The sequence below is a fragment of the Helianthus annuus genome, chromosome 6 (genome assembly GCF_002127325.2).
Source record: "Helianthus annuus cultivar XRQ/B chromosome 6, HanXRQr2.0-SUNRISE, whole genome shotgun sequence".
In the NCBI taxonomy this organism is placed as follows: Eukaryota; Viridiplantae; Streptophyta; class Magnoliopsida; order Asterales; family Asteraceae; genus Helianthus; species Helianthus annuus.
The window spans coordinates 92,591,776-92,606,521 of record NC_035438.2 but is presented as its reverse complement, the minus strand read 5'-3'; the positions used below and the strand labels follow the sequence as shown (position 1 = coordinate 92,606,521).

The window sequence follows — 14,746 nt, the reverse complement described above, 5'->3', positions numbered from 1 at the left end:
AAAAGTCAGAAGTCTTTGAGTGTACTGCCCCAAAAACCTCTGACTTGGGGGGCTGACGACGGGGGTAGTCCAAGGATAAACAAAATGATTAATATGCAAAGAGCTTAAAAGGTTGAAAGGTTCATCGGATGAAAAGCTGTAAATTGAGGGAATCGAGAAACAGTAACTAGTCATGTCTAACAGCTCGTCCCACCAACTCACGCTCACCAACTCACAAAGTCAGAGCAGGTCTGCATAAGCACACTCTATTAACCAGGGGTCCAAAGCCTTCAACCCCAAAAGGGGAAACCCTCCATAAGCAAACAGGTCTCGCTAGTATAGTCCATACCATTTCGGGAGGTGTCTTCCACTATAAGAAGACAGCTCATAAACACTTCAAAGACATTCCGAAGAGCAGAGAGATTCCTTAATCTCTGGTCATTCAAAGAGTTCTTTGTCATTTCCAAATAACTCTTCATCAAATTCACCTCATTCATTCTATTTGCTTTCTTTTCTGGATCCGAGCCGGCCTTGGAGAAAGAACTTCAAAGCAAATAATCCAAACATACTAGTGAACCTCCTTCCACGTTTTGCAAACGTGGAGGGACCCCGCGACCTGCGTTAGGCAAAACTGAACCCTTCAGCCCTTTTGCCTGACCAGCCCAGCTACCATCCTTGGTCCCGTATTTGTTGCATCAACATATAGCATATCCCCCGGTGGATCGACGGTCATCAGGGAAACCAGCCCAGGAAAACTAGCCCAGTTTGCATCCGAGAAGGCATGCAGAGACAAATTATGAACATCAGTGTAAGCATGAAGTGTTGTACTAGAAGCCTGTTTGATCAAGAGACCATAATCTGATGTACCATGAAGGTAGCAAAGTATCCGTTTGATAGCAGACTAATGATTCTCAGTAAGAGAATGCATAAACTGACAGACTTTATTAACAACAAACGTAATATCCGGACGAGAAATGGTAACATACTGCAGAGCACCAACAACCTGATGATAACGAACCAGATTTTCAAATAAAGGACTGTCACCCCGATTTAGCCTGAGACAAACTAGCCCCATGAAGTAACTCCAAAATGTATTTCAGCTGAGAAAGAACCATATCAGACGCCCGGTTAACAACTTCAACACCCACAAAATATGATAGAGAACCCAAATCCTGAATAGCAAAATTGTGACCCAAACTTTGAATAACTTGATCAATCACAGCTGGATTATTGCCTGTAAGAACAATGTCATCAACATAAACTAACATATACTGAAGAGTGCCCTGAGCACAATAAATAAAAATGGAGCATCCCTTTTAGATCCAATAAACCCAAGAGAGTGTAACACCCGAGTAAGTCGAGTAAACCATGCACGGGGAGCTTGCTTTACCCATATAAGGACTTATGAAGCAAACAAACATGATCCGGTATCTGAGGATCAATAAAGCCCCATGGTTGGTGCAAATAAACGGTCTCAGTCAGGTCACCATGTAAAAACGCATTCTGAACATCCAATTGTCTAAGAGTCCAACGTTGTGTCATAGAAAGAGACAAAACTGTACGGATAGTAGTAGATTTCACAACTGGACTAAAGGTCTCATGATAATCCACCCCATGTTTTTTAAACCTTTTGCCACTAAACATGCTTTGTGACATGTAATAGCACATGTTTGGTCCCTTTTAAGTTTGTATACCCATTTACAATCTACCACGTTCACATTAGAGACCGGAAGAACAAGAGTCCACGTACCATTACGAATCAAAGTTGCATACTCTTTAACCATAGCACTGCGCCACTGAGGATATTTGTTAGCAACAACAAAGGTAGCGGGCAATATCGGTGGAAGTGATAGAGAGATGAGCGGTAAGATTATAGGGAACCTGTTGTTTCGGGTTTGGGCGAAGATTAGTAGGTCTGGGACGATAATGTGTAGTGTTCAGGTTTGTAGGGGTAGGTCTGGTTTAGGTTTGTCGTGGTGGGGTGGGGTCGGTTTCGGTTCGGGTGTGGGTTATGGGAATGGGTTCAATTTGGGTTTGGATTGTAGGCACGGTTTGGGTTTGAGTTTAGGTATATGTCGTTTGTGATGGGGCTGGTTGGGTTTGGTTAGGTCTAGTTGTGTCTAGTTAAGTAAATGGATTTGTGTGAATGGAGGTAGCCAACAATTTCGAGCGGCGAGCATAAGTGCGGATATCGGGTGGCGAGTCATGGTTAACAGGGTGAGGCGAAGTACATGTGGGTGTGGGTGTAGGTGAAGTAGGTATAGTAGGTGTAGGATAGCTGGTGACATATGATCATGCGTAGGAGGCGAAGGATGGGAAGACAGAACGGGTAAGAAAAGAAAATATAGTTCATTACGAACATGGCGAGCAAAATAAAGGCTATCTATGGTCATGTCGAGTCACTGATAACCATGATGAACGGGACTGTACCTGAAAAAGATGAAAGAGAGAGAATGAAACTCCATCTTGTGACGATTATACGGACGGATGTGACAGTCAAAAACCCGTAAAAAGGAAAAATCAGGTGGACGATGAAATATATGCTCAAACATGGATTTGCTAGGCACGTTACGAGATGGCATCCTGTTTATAAGATAAAGTTTTGTGTCAAAAAAACAAGAGGGTACACTCGATTGGGCAAGTAAAGTTAGACTTGTTTCAACCACATGTCTATGACGTCGTTCAACAATGTCGTTTTGCTCACTAGTGTGGGGACATGAGCGATGATGAATAATGCCAAGTGTAGAGAAAAAACTAGGGAGAGTCCTGAACTCTCCTCCCCAATCAGTTTGAACTGATTTAAGCTTAGTATTAAATTGTCGTTCAACCATGTCAACGTCAACGAATTGCTTAAAAATTGGAAACACGTCCGATTTTTGTTTTAACAAAAAAAACCACATATAACGAGTAAAATGATCCACACAAAGTAAAAAATACTTATGGCCATCACAAGACAGAACAGGAGCCGCTCCCCGAACATCACAAAAATTAAATCCAAAATTGCATCACTTTTAAAAGTAGAAGACGACAATGAAAGTTTCGATGATCGTCCTATATGACATGCATTACAAGAGTCACTCGAACTTTTATGAAAAACAAGAACACAATATTTAAAAAGCATGGAATATAAAAGTTGTGGATGAGGATGCCCAAGCCGTAGATGCCATGTAACTGGAGCATGAAAAACAATAAAAGCAACTGTGGAGACCGGTTGAATTGAAGGAAGACGAATGAGGTAGAGACCACGTTCACTTGGACCCGTGAGGAGGGTAGTGAGTGTAAACTTGTCCTTCATAGCAAAATAAGATTCGTGAAACTCAAAGAAAACATGGTTATCACGACCAAATTTTTTGAAGAAAATAAGTTTCGTTTGATTTGAGGAACATGAAGTATGTCGGTTAAAGAAAAGGTTTTGTGAGGGGAATAAAAAGTGTAGAACCAATATGTAAAATGGGTAAACCCTCACCGTTAGCAACATGAAGAGACTCCTCGCCAAAGTATGGCTCAGCGGTGCCAAGGGCGGCTAGATCTGGTGTTGCACGACTATTAGATCATGTGTCAGGAAGCCAAGAGGAAGCCTGAGAACAATAATCAGCATAGTTCGCAGAAGGCTGTGAGCGAGACCTGATGTAGCAGGGTCACGATTAGGGCACTTAGATGGAAGGTGACCAATACCACACCTATTGCAAGTGCCAGAAACCATATTATGATTAGATGCCTAACTGAACTGATTTTTGTTACCCCTAGAAGCCCGATTGTTAGAACTAGTTGGACCACGATCATGGTTGTTTGTGGTGTGACCCCTACCACGATTGTTTTGATTGTAGGAGGTAAAATAATCCCGTGACTGTGGGTTGGAGGGTTGTAATTGAAAACCCAGTTGGGAAGCAAGTTGAGTCAATGTCTGCAATGTGTTAGATTGTATGGAGCTAGTGGGTGGCGGAGTCCCTTTGGCCGAAGTTACAAAGGCTTGGGGTGAAGCAAGAACAGGTGCGGACTATTTGACCATGAAATCATGACCCGAAAGCAGCCCATGGAGTTCCAAAAAGGTTGTTGGAACCTGTCTCACAAGGATATTGTAATTTAACCCGTTATACTCATCACAAAGACCAGAAATTACAAGCATGACGAGGTATTTTTCTTTAAAGGCTTCCCCAATATTAGCTAGGGCATTAGAATATTCTTGTGCCGATTGAGATAAGCAGAGGCGGTTTCATCACTGATGTAGTGAATAGTACGATAATGAAGATCAAACACGTTGATTCTGTGAATGCCCGTGTCGTTCTTCCCCAACCCCAAAATTCAACCCAAAAGGCTCGGAATTTGAAGTGAAAACTGTTTTTCTCAAAATTCAATTCTGATCTTTCATTTCACTAGGGCAATACATAAATAGAGACAGAAATTTGAAACGGGCCTAAAAAAGACAACGGGCCAAACACAAGCCCAAAAACAAAATGTCCAAAATACTTGAAAAAACATAAAAATGGAAAAAACTAATAGAAATAAGCGTTTTTTCGGCACGGACGATGACCCAAACCGCCGTAGGCCGTTTGCAGCAAGATAGAGCTCGTTCTCCCGTTCGTTTTGACTGGTCACACGCCCCAAACGGACCTCCGTAGCCCAAGTTAGAGCCATTTCAGCGAAGCCCCTTTTGTGACGCGATCTTGGGCCTCCAAGTACCGGATGGCCCGCTCTTCTACGCTTGGGCCCGCATCATTCCCTCCTGGGTAGACAAAATTCGACCTCGAATCCGCAGCAACCTCATCATCAGACGAATCCCCATGAAAAGGCAGCAAATGTTTGACATTGAAAACATCAGAGCAACGAATATGGCTTGGCAACTTCAGACGATATGCATTAGAATTTATCTTCTGCACAATCTCTACTGGCCCAATCTTCTTGGCTGACAACTTATTATACTCCCCCACTGAGAAGCGATCCTTAGTCAAAATGGCCCAAACAAAATCACCCTCTTCAAAATCAACTTGCCTACGCTTTTGATCTGCAGCTTGCTTGTACTTTGAATTAGCGTTGGCCAAGTTATCCTGCACAGCTTTATGAACATCATGTAACCCAACCACAAAATCTTGCACCTTTTTGGGAACAGAACCTGGTGAAGGAAGTGACATCAAATCAAGAGGACCCCGAGGCTTAGCAGAATAGACCACCTCAAACGGACTAAACCCAGTACTCCTATTAACAGCATGATTATGAGCAAACTCAGCCTGACAAAGCTTTTGATCCCACGACTTCACATGATCACCCACAAGACACCGCAAAAGATTACCAAGTGATCGATTAACAACCTCTGTCTGCCCATCAGTTTGTGGGTGATAAGCACTGCTAAAATTGAGCTGAGTGTTCACCATTTTCCATAAACTGCGCCAAAAGTGACTCAAGAAACGAGTATCCCGATCAGAAACTATAGAAGACGGCAAACCATGCAAACGATAGATATCCCGAAAGAACAACTGAGCCACATTAACTGCATCCGTTGTCTTCTTGCAAGGAATAAAGTGCACCATCTTAGAAAACCGGTCCACCACGACGAAGATCGAATCATTACCACGCTGAGTACGGGGTAACCCCAACACAAAATCCATGCTAATATCTACCCAAGGTTGCTGAGGAATGGGTAGAGGCATATAAAGCCCTGCGTTGGTAGCTGTGCCTTTTGAAACTTGACAGATCCTGCAACGTCTAACAAATCGTTCAACATCCCTCCGCAAAGTAGGCCAAAAATAAGAAGACTGCACCAGTCGTAAAGTACGGTCTCTTCCCACGTGCCCTTCTCCATGCAGTTCTTTAATTATTTGAAGTCGGAGGCTGGAATTGGGAATACACAATTGATTTTCCTTAAAAAGAAAGCCATCATGCACAAGAAAATCTGCCCTCTTCCCCAACTGCACATCCTGCAAAATGACAGAAAAATATGGATCTGCTGTGAGCTGTTCCATGAGATTGTCTAGCCCGGGTACAACAACTCTCATAGAAACAAGCAGGCTACTCCTCCTGCTCAAGGCATCTGCCACACGATTCGAGATTCCAGACTTATGCTTCACAACAAAGGTAAACTTTTCCAAGAAAGCCATCCATCGGGCATGCTTATGTGAAACTTTATCTTGACTGCGGATATGCCTCAGCGAATCATGGTCTGTAAATAAAACAAACTCCTTGTGAAACAAATAGTGACGCCAATGTTTCACAGCCTGGACCACTGCATAAAATTCAAGATCATAAGTACTGTAACGTAACTTTGGCCCAGTCAACTTCTCACTGAAATAAGAAACTGGACGCCCCCCTTGACTTAGGACTGCCCCAATACCACCCTGCGAGGCATCTGTGTGCAGCTCAAAAACCCGAGAAAAATCTGGCAAAATAAGAATCGGTGCTGATGTAAGCTTTTCTTTGATTAACTGAAAAGCTGATTCTGCCTCCTCAGTCCATATAAAGGTTTTTCCCTTCATGCAGTCAGTCACTGGTGCCATAAGGGAACTGAAATTTCGAATGAACCGTCTATAAAATGAAGCAAGACCATGGAAGCTACGTACTTCAGTTATTGTAGTGGGGGTTGGCCATTGCTTAACAGCCGCTACCTTGGATTCATCCACCTGTATCCCGTCACCAGAAACAACATACCCCAAAAACAGGACCTTAGGGACCATAAAGACACACTTCTTTCTGGCCGCATACAAGTTATCCCTTCGGAGCAAGGTCAAAACCTGCCGTACATGCTTTACATGCTCATCAAAATTAGGGCTATAAATAAGAACATCATCAAAATAAACCACAACAAACTTGCCAATAAAGGGCCTAAACAACTGGTTCATGACCCGCATAAACGTACTAGGGGCATTGGATAAGCCAAAAGGCATCACTAACCATTCATACAACCCCTCACGAGTCTTGAAGGCGGTTTTCCACTCATCCCCAGGCCTGAGTCGGATCTGGTAATACCCACTCTTCAAGTCTAGTTTCGTGAAAATAGTGGCACCGCTAATTTGATCAAGCAAATCATCAAGTCGAGGAATAGGAAACCTGTACCTCACAGTGATCTTGTTGACTGCACGACTGTCAACACACATACGCCACGTCCCATCCTTCTTTGGAGTCAACAGAGCAGGGACAGCACAAGGACTCATGCTTTCCCGAACATACCCTTTAGAAATTAAGTCTTCAACCTGCCGACGTAACTCCTCATGCTCCTTGGGACTCATTCTGTAATGGGGCTTATTGGGTAGCTGGGACCCCGGTTCCAAATCAATGTGATGTTGGATGTCTCGTAGGGGTGGCAACCCGGCAGGTAAATCATCTGGGAAAACATCAACAAACTCCTCGAATAACGGAACCATACATTCAGGAATGTCGACTTCCTCGGCCACAGGCTTCCCAATCAAAATAAAAACATTGTCTGCTTCCTCCAACTCATCTTGAAACTGACTAATGGTCAACAAACTGCCCGACTGTTTCGTGGCTAATTGCTTAGGCTTGCTAGGAACAAGAGTGATCTTCACACCACCAAACAGGAAACTATACGTATTGGACCGCCCGTTATGTTCTATATTACGCTCGTACTCCCAAGGCCTGCCCAACAATAAGTGACACGCGTCCATAGGGACCACATCACACACGACATCATCCTTGTACGTGGACCCAATGGAAATTGAAACCAGTGCCCTTTTAGATACCGTCACTTCACCTCCCTTTTTCAGCCATTGAAGTTTGTACGGTTTCGGGTGACTCTCTGTCTTCAAGGCCAACTTTTGGACTGCCTCTTCAGAAATCAGATTGTCGCAACTCCCGGAATCGATGACGAACGTGCAAACCTTTCCCAAAATAGTGCATGTTGAGTGGAAGATGTTATGCTTCAGCCAATCATCCCCATCTGCCTTTGGTGTATAGCAAGAACGTCTAACCACCAAATTTACCCCAACATCACCAGTCACAACCTCCTCTTCATATTCAGTTTCTTCATCGTAGACTGGGTTGTTCTCATACTCCTCATACTGTTCATCTTCAGACTCAGCAAATAAGTGTCTTTTACCAGCCTTTTTGCACTCAGCTTGACGATGGCCCGTTTCACCACAATTGAAACATCTTGGACCACTACTACTAGCCCCCTTAGAAGTAGGCCCGGTATTGCTACCCCCCGGCTTCTGTTGACTAGGCCCGCCACGAGGCGCCCCACTGCCAGACCCAGCGTTTCCCCCAGCAGGGGTAAATGAACCGCCCACCCGACGGTTTTGCTTCTCAAAGGCCAACGCCCGTTGGTGTGCTTCAGGAATGGTTAACGGATCAAAAAGGTTCACGGCCTCCATGATTTGAACCCTTAGACCCCCAATATACCGAGAAACAAGTTGCTCCTCCGGTTCTTGAATATCATTCCTCGCAATCAACTGGTAAAACTCTGTGGTATAATCATCAACCGATTTAGCCCCCTGTTTCAAATTCTGCAGACGCTGGTACATCAACCTTTGAAAATTATGAGGCAAAAAATTGGACCGCAAGCACTTTTTCATCTTGGTCCATGTCACGATCCTTGACTTCCCGAGCCGGTTTCGTGTTAACTTCAATTGTTGCCACCACGCAGAGGCCCTACCACGTAACCTGGTAGCGATCAAGGCCACCCGCTTGTTTTCAGGCACCTCCTTGTACTCGAACACCTCCTCTACGGTAGCCAACCAATCGATGAACCCCTCTGGATTCAAACTAGACCCATCAAATTCTGGAATATCAACTCTAATCCCAGAATCCCAACGCCTGTTACCCCCTCCACGTTCACCCCTTGGTCGCCCTTCCGGTTCGTCTTCGGAAGCCGAACCGTCACCAAATGGGTTACTAAAATCAGAACCATACCCGCCATCGGGTCCCTGCCTCCTACGATTGATCAAATCGGCCATCCGATCAGTCAACTGATTGACCACTTGATCCAACCGTTCATCCATCCTCGCCATAAGGCGCTGCTCCAACTCTCGTTCATACACTTCATCGAGAGGCCTGTTGTTGTTTCTCCTCGGAGGCATTTTGAGCCAGGAATTCGGCTCTGATACCAACTGATGTAGTGAATAGTACGATAATGAAGATCAAACACGTTGATTCTGTGAATGCCCGTGTCGTTCTTCCCCAACCCCAAAATTCAACCCAAAAGGCTCGGAATTTGAAGTGAAAACTGTTTTTCTCAAAATTCAATTCTGATCTTTCATTTCACTAGGGCAATACATAAATAGAGACAGAAATTTGAAACGGGCCTAAAAAAGACAACGGGCCAAACACAAGCCCAAAAACAAAATGTCCAAAATACTTGAAAAAACATAAAAATGGAAAAAACTAATAGAAATAAGCGTTTTTTCGGCACGGACGATGACCCAAACCGCCGTAGGCCGTTTGCAGCAAGATAGAGCTCGTTCTCCCGTTCGTTTTGACTGGTCACACGCCCCAAACGGACCTCCGTAGCCCAAGTTAGAGCCATTTCAGCGAAGCCCCTTTTGTGACGCGATCTTGGGCCTCCAAGTACCGGATGGCCCGCTCTTCTACGCTTGGGCCCGCATCAATCACCCTTCATCTGAATCTTCAAAGTGTATTCCCTAGATGGCGTATGTGGTGCATAAGCACGTTCTAGAGACAACCAAAATTCTCGAGAAGTAGTACCTTGAACATGGATGAATGAAGCTTCTGAGATGGTAGATGTAATCAACATACGAACATGTGCATCATTAGATACCCAAGTCGCGTATTCTTGGTGCATCTTTATCTAATGAATTAGGCTGTTTTATCACAGCCGAGGGATAAGGTATGGTGCCATCAACGTAACCTATCAAGTTGTTTGTGACAAGGAACGGATGGATCATAGTTTTCCAAAATACATAGTTGGTAGGGTTTAGGGTGAAAGCAAATCTGTGGGAGTTGTGGGAAGTCTTCTCAACTATAGAGAAAGCAGCAAACATGGCCATGATAAACTAATTTTATGGTCGACAACTGTTAGGGTTTTGGAAAAACAGAAGAGATTTTGCTGGAAAAAACTGATGGATAGTACGGATGAACAGTGTCGATGAACAATGCTAATGAAAAATGCGTGATGAACAGTGTTGGCGGCAATTAGGGTTTTTAGACCGGAGGGTATGGGGGCCGTCCCCATGCCTGTCCCTTGCTGCCGCCCCGTGTTCCCCACCCCTCTGCTCCGGCGCCGGGCCAGGTCCGGCTTCTCCGTCCTCCACAAGCCGGTGGCGACGGGCCTCTCTCCCACACACGCACCTATACATACATACATATATATATAAAGAGGTTCATCCCCCACCCCTTAGGTCCATCCCTTTTAGGCCTCGCTTACGTGGCGGTGACGTGGCGGCCCATCCCTTGGGAATGAGACTCTCCATACCCAGTGGTCTTAGAAAACCAGGTTATACCAAATTAAACGTAGGAGGTTGTATTATTGTATGATGATTGTTAAGATAAATTATCTATATATAGATATACTAATTACACTTTGTTTCCTTCTATTTCTAAACATATATAATATTTGTCTAATACTTATCAACTGAATGATAACAAATTGTTTGTTAATGTTTTGTAATTATATTTATAATGAGTATAAAACAAAAGTTATATAATTGTTATGTTGTAATATATTTAAACTCTTAATCTAAAAACATGTTTTTCGCATGTCAAAATCATTTTATGTGTGATTTGACTAACCAATGATGAATGTTTAGGCAGACAATTTACAATGTCAATGTTGTTAACAAAGAAATGTTTTGATCATATCCTGCAGGTGGCAATTGAGTTCCCTTATCTCCTTGCTCAATCACTTATATTTGTGTGCATCACGTATCCCATGATAGGATATTATTGGTCAACTTACAAGGTTTTCTGCTACTTCTATACATTCTTATGCACATTGATGTACTTCACCTATCTGGGAATGATGCTAGTTGCTGTGACACCTAGCTTTCCGGTAGCTGCCATTCTACAGTCTGCATTTTACACCATGTTTAACTTGTTTGGTGGATTTTTAATTCCTAAACCGGTAAGTACCTTTTGATTCCTAACTTGTAGGATAGTTTAGTAACTGATTATTATGAATCATCTCCATTACATTTTGAGATCCATTTTGCCATTTGACGCCACCAAGGGATGTATACGAACCAACCTGCTCGTGAGCTAATCAGGATCGGGGCTCACTGAAAGCTCAAATCAAGCCGAATTTAAATGAGCTCGAGCTTGTTATTTGTAAATTTTTATTTAATATATTAAAATATATTTATATAATAATTATTAAAAAATATAATTTATAATAAAAACAAAATAATATTTATTATGTTATATATAAAAATTATAATTATAAATATGTATAAAAACTAATTTTCTATATAAACTATCTAATAAATGATAAACGAGTTCAAGCTTGAATACTCACATGCAAAGCTCGAGCTAAAAAAAATATATCTCAAAACGAGTTGAACTCTAGAATAGTCGATTGAGCTGAAGCTCGGCTTGACTCGTTTACACCTCTAGGTCGCCACCATATATTACAAACTTGAAACTCATGTGTTTTGTACATTTTGGAATGTTGGGCTTGAAAGATTTTGTGAAACTTATCATTGTTTTGCTTAATTTCTTGCAGAAAATTCCCAACTGGTGGATATGGATGTACTATTTGACTCCAACTTCATGGTCGCTTAACGCGTTGCTTACTTCTCAGTATGGTGATGTGAAAAAGGAGATATTAGTTTTCGGGGAAACTAAATCTGTGGAAGCCTTCATAAGAGATTACTTTGGGTATCATCATGATCAATTACCACTTGTGTTTGTTCTTCTTGCATTATATCCTACTATTCTTGCTTCTCTATTTGCGTATTCTGTAGCAAAACTCAACTTTCAGAAAAGGTAGAAGAACATAGCATCAAACTCTTGAAGTACAAATATTTGTCTGTAATCTAGTGTTTCAAATAGTTGCATTCTGCAACATGTTTCTATTAAGATTTGAGTTGTGTTCATATGAATTTATAAAACTGTCAAGAGTAAGACTGTGTCTTTGCAAATGATGATGTCACAAGCTACACCTCTAAGAGTCTAAGTGACTTGATCATGAACAAAACCCTTTGACGTTTTGAATCCTTTGACATCTTGAGATGAATATTTCATCGCAAAACTAACAATCACGCAGTTTAAATAGCGAATTGATACGAGTGATGTGGACCAAGGGGCGTAGCTTTCAAGGGGCCGGGAGGGGCGCCCGACTCCCTCGAACTTTCCGCTCAGTAGTGTTATACGTTTTCGACCCCCCCGGTTTTATAAGAAAAAAATTTACTTATATAGAATTTTTAGGTCCGGTGACTTCCGATCTCCCGGTGAAAATTTTCAAGCTTCGCCACCGATGTGAACTCTATATATTATTGAGGTTAATGATTGGGATTACCTGCATACATTATAGGATTTATAGGTGAATCCTCTCAAAATTGTAATTTTATCAATTACACTACTACAAAAGAAAACGTTGTTACATTGTAAATTTGTAATAATAGTTTAAAGAGAAAAATGCCCGGATAGTCCATGTGGTTTCGCATTTTTTCACCTATAGTCCCCAACTTTCTAAAATTACCTGAATAGTCCCCAACTTTTCATTTTTTGTTCCCGGATAGTCCCTGGGTCTAACTTCAGTTTATTTTCTCTGTTAAGTGGGTGTGAAATGACCAATTTACCCTTTCCTTTAAAAGGCCAAACCACAGGGACTATCCGGGCATTTAATAAATAAAAAAATAAAAATCTAATTAATAACTCAAATTTCAAGTGGGCCCACAACCTACCCCACCCTCACCCTACCTCTATCATCATCTTCTTCTCAAAATCTATCACCCACCTGCAAGTTTTGATGTGGAGATTGATGAATTTAAAGCCTCTGGGTTTGGCATGGATTCAATAGGAAACCAGTTAGCTTTTTGAAATGAATTTGACAGTTAATAAAATCACCCATAATGCCGTTGAACAAAATCCCCACAAGCTCTGTTTCTGAACAATAAAAACAACAATTTTCTAAAAACCCATTTGAAATTCTTGGTTTCTTCTCACAATTGCCCTAAATCCAGAAACCCCATTTGTTGTCTCTCAAATTGCGACCAGAAAACAGAGTTTTCTAACGAAATGGAGAAGAATAGCAACTAGGTTTCGGTTGAATCGGAGGTTGGTGATGAGTATGTGAAGGAATTGGAGGTTGCTGTTGCTTGTTTGCTTTGTCAGAAAGTTCAGGAGGATTTGATATTTAACGAGATGTTGAGAACAGGTTGACCCGTTGGTGGAGAAACACCACTTACCGGTGGTGGTGGAAGCCGGTAATGGGTTGTCGGAGAACTTCCTTCAGTAGGCGGTGGCGGCATAACGGGTGAAGTAGAAGGTGGATTTGAGGTAGTTGGAGGTGGTGGAGGATGTGTTTTACTACCCGGAGAAGTACCCGAACTGGGCGGTGACGGCACCGGCGTAGGCACGGTAGTCGGAGGCTGCAACGGCCTTGGTACAGACGGCGTCGTTGGCATAGTGGTCGGAGGTTGAACCGGTCCCGGAACTGTCGGAGTCCCCTGAGTGTTATTTGTTTGAAGATATATGATATGATATGTTTTGCCATTGAATCCATGCCAAAACTTGCAGGTGGGTGTTTTGAGAAGAAGATGATGATAGGGGTAGGGTGAGGGTGGGGTAGGTTGTGGGCCCATTTGAAATTTAAGTTATTAGTTAGATTTTTATTTTTTTTATTTATTAAATGCACGGATAGTCCCTGTGGTTTGGCCTTTTAAAGGAAAGGGTAAATTGGTCTCACACCCACTTAACAGAGAAAACAAACTGAAGTTAGACCCAGGGACTATCCGGGAACGAAAATTGAAAAGTTGGGGACTATTCAGGTAATTTTAGAAAGTTGGGGACTATAGGTGAAAAAATGCGAAACCACAGGGACTATCCGAGCATTTTTCTCTAGTTTAAACTTTAAATGTCAAGTTGTAACAGTTCAAGTGGTTGTTGTGTAAAAAGGGATAACTAATAATAGTTTAAACTTTAAATGTCAAGTTGTAACAGTTCAAGTGGTAGTTGTGTAAAAAGGGATAAACGACTTGACGACCTTTTGAAATGGGCAGTTTAGTAGTTATGCTCAAGCTGTTAAAAGGCATGTGATTGGCAATGAAATGGTCAGCTATGTTTTGGCTCCATCTTCTATCTGAATTTAACCCTTTGTTTTCACTATAACAACCATACATAAGAGGTGCAAACGAGCTCAGCTGAGCCCGAGCTCGATCAGGGCTCGAGCTAGAGCTCGATTAACTTATGAGAGCTCGGGCTCGAGCTCAGCTCGATTCGAGCTTTGCTTGTTTGTATTTTCTCAAGGTCGAGCTCGGCTCGGACTCGGCTCTGTAATGAATTGTCTCTGCTTGATGGTTCAAAATGTGACCAAAAATCCTCAAGAGATTTTGATGGTTCAAAATGTGATTCATAATCCTATTTTCTTTTAATATTTTATTGATAATTACTTGAGTTGGGACAATGAAGGGCGCACACAAAGAACTGTTTAAAAAAGAATTCATCACCAACTTTCCTATTAGCGGCGCAGATCATGTCTTTTAGCGGCGACAACTGTCGCCGCTATTGGTCGATATTCTTGTAGTGTTTCTTTCCCTCACAAGAAACAAAAGATCAAGTTTAGTGGGGGTTTTAATGTAGCAAGCTTGGTTAATCTCAAGGGTTTAAGATCTATTATCTTTTTCATCCACCTTATCATTGCTTGCAT

General features: G+C 42.3%; 1 protein-coding gene across 1 annotated transcript; it reads left to right on the top strand.

The window, feature by feature from the left end:
• The first annotated feature begins 10,769 nt into the window (after positions 1–10,769).
• LOC110937260 (pleiotropic drug resistance protein 3) lies at positions 10,770–11,866 on the top strand. Its single transcript, XM_022179653.2, has 2 exons — positions 10,770–11,002; positions 11,600–11,866. Exons 1-2 carry the CDS (start codon positions 10,811–10,813, stop codon positions 11,864–11,866), a joined length of 459 nt encoding a protein of 152 aa, XP_022035345.1. The 5' UTR covers positions 10,770–10,810.
• Positions 11,867–14,746: the final 2,880 nt, after the last annotated feature.

Bases quoted from the DNA above. Each gene is read 5' to 3' on its own strand.
- LOC110937260 (XM_022179653.2), top strand. From the start codon at position 10,811: ATGATAGGATATTATTGGTCAACTTACAAGGTTTTCTGCTACTTCTAT. The intron at 11,003-11,599 runs GTAAGTACCTTT...AATTTCTTGCAG, and splicing joins GATTTTTAATTCCTAAACCG to AAAATTCCCAACTGGTGGAT.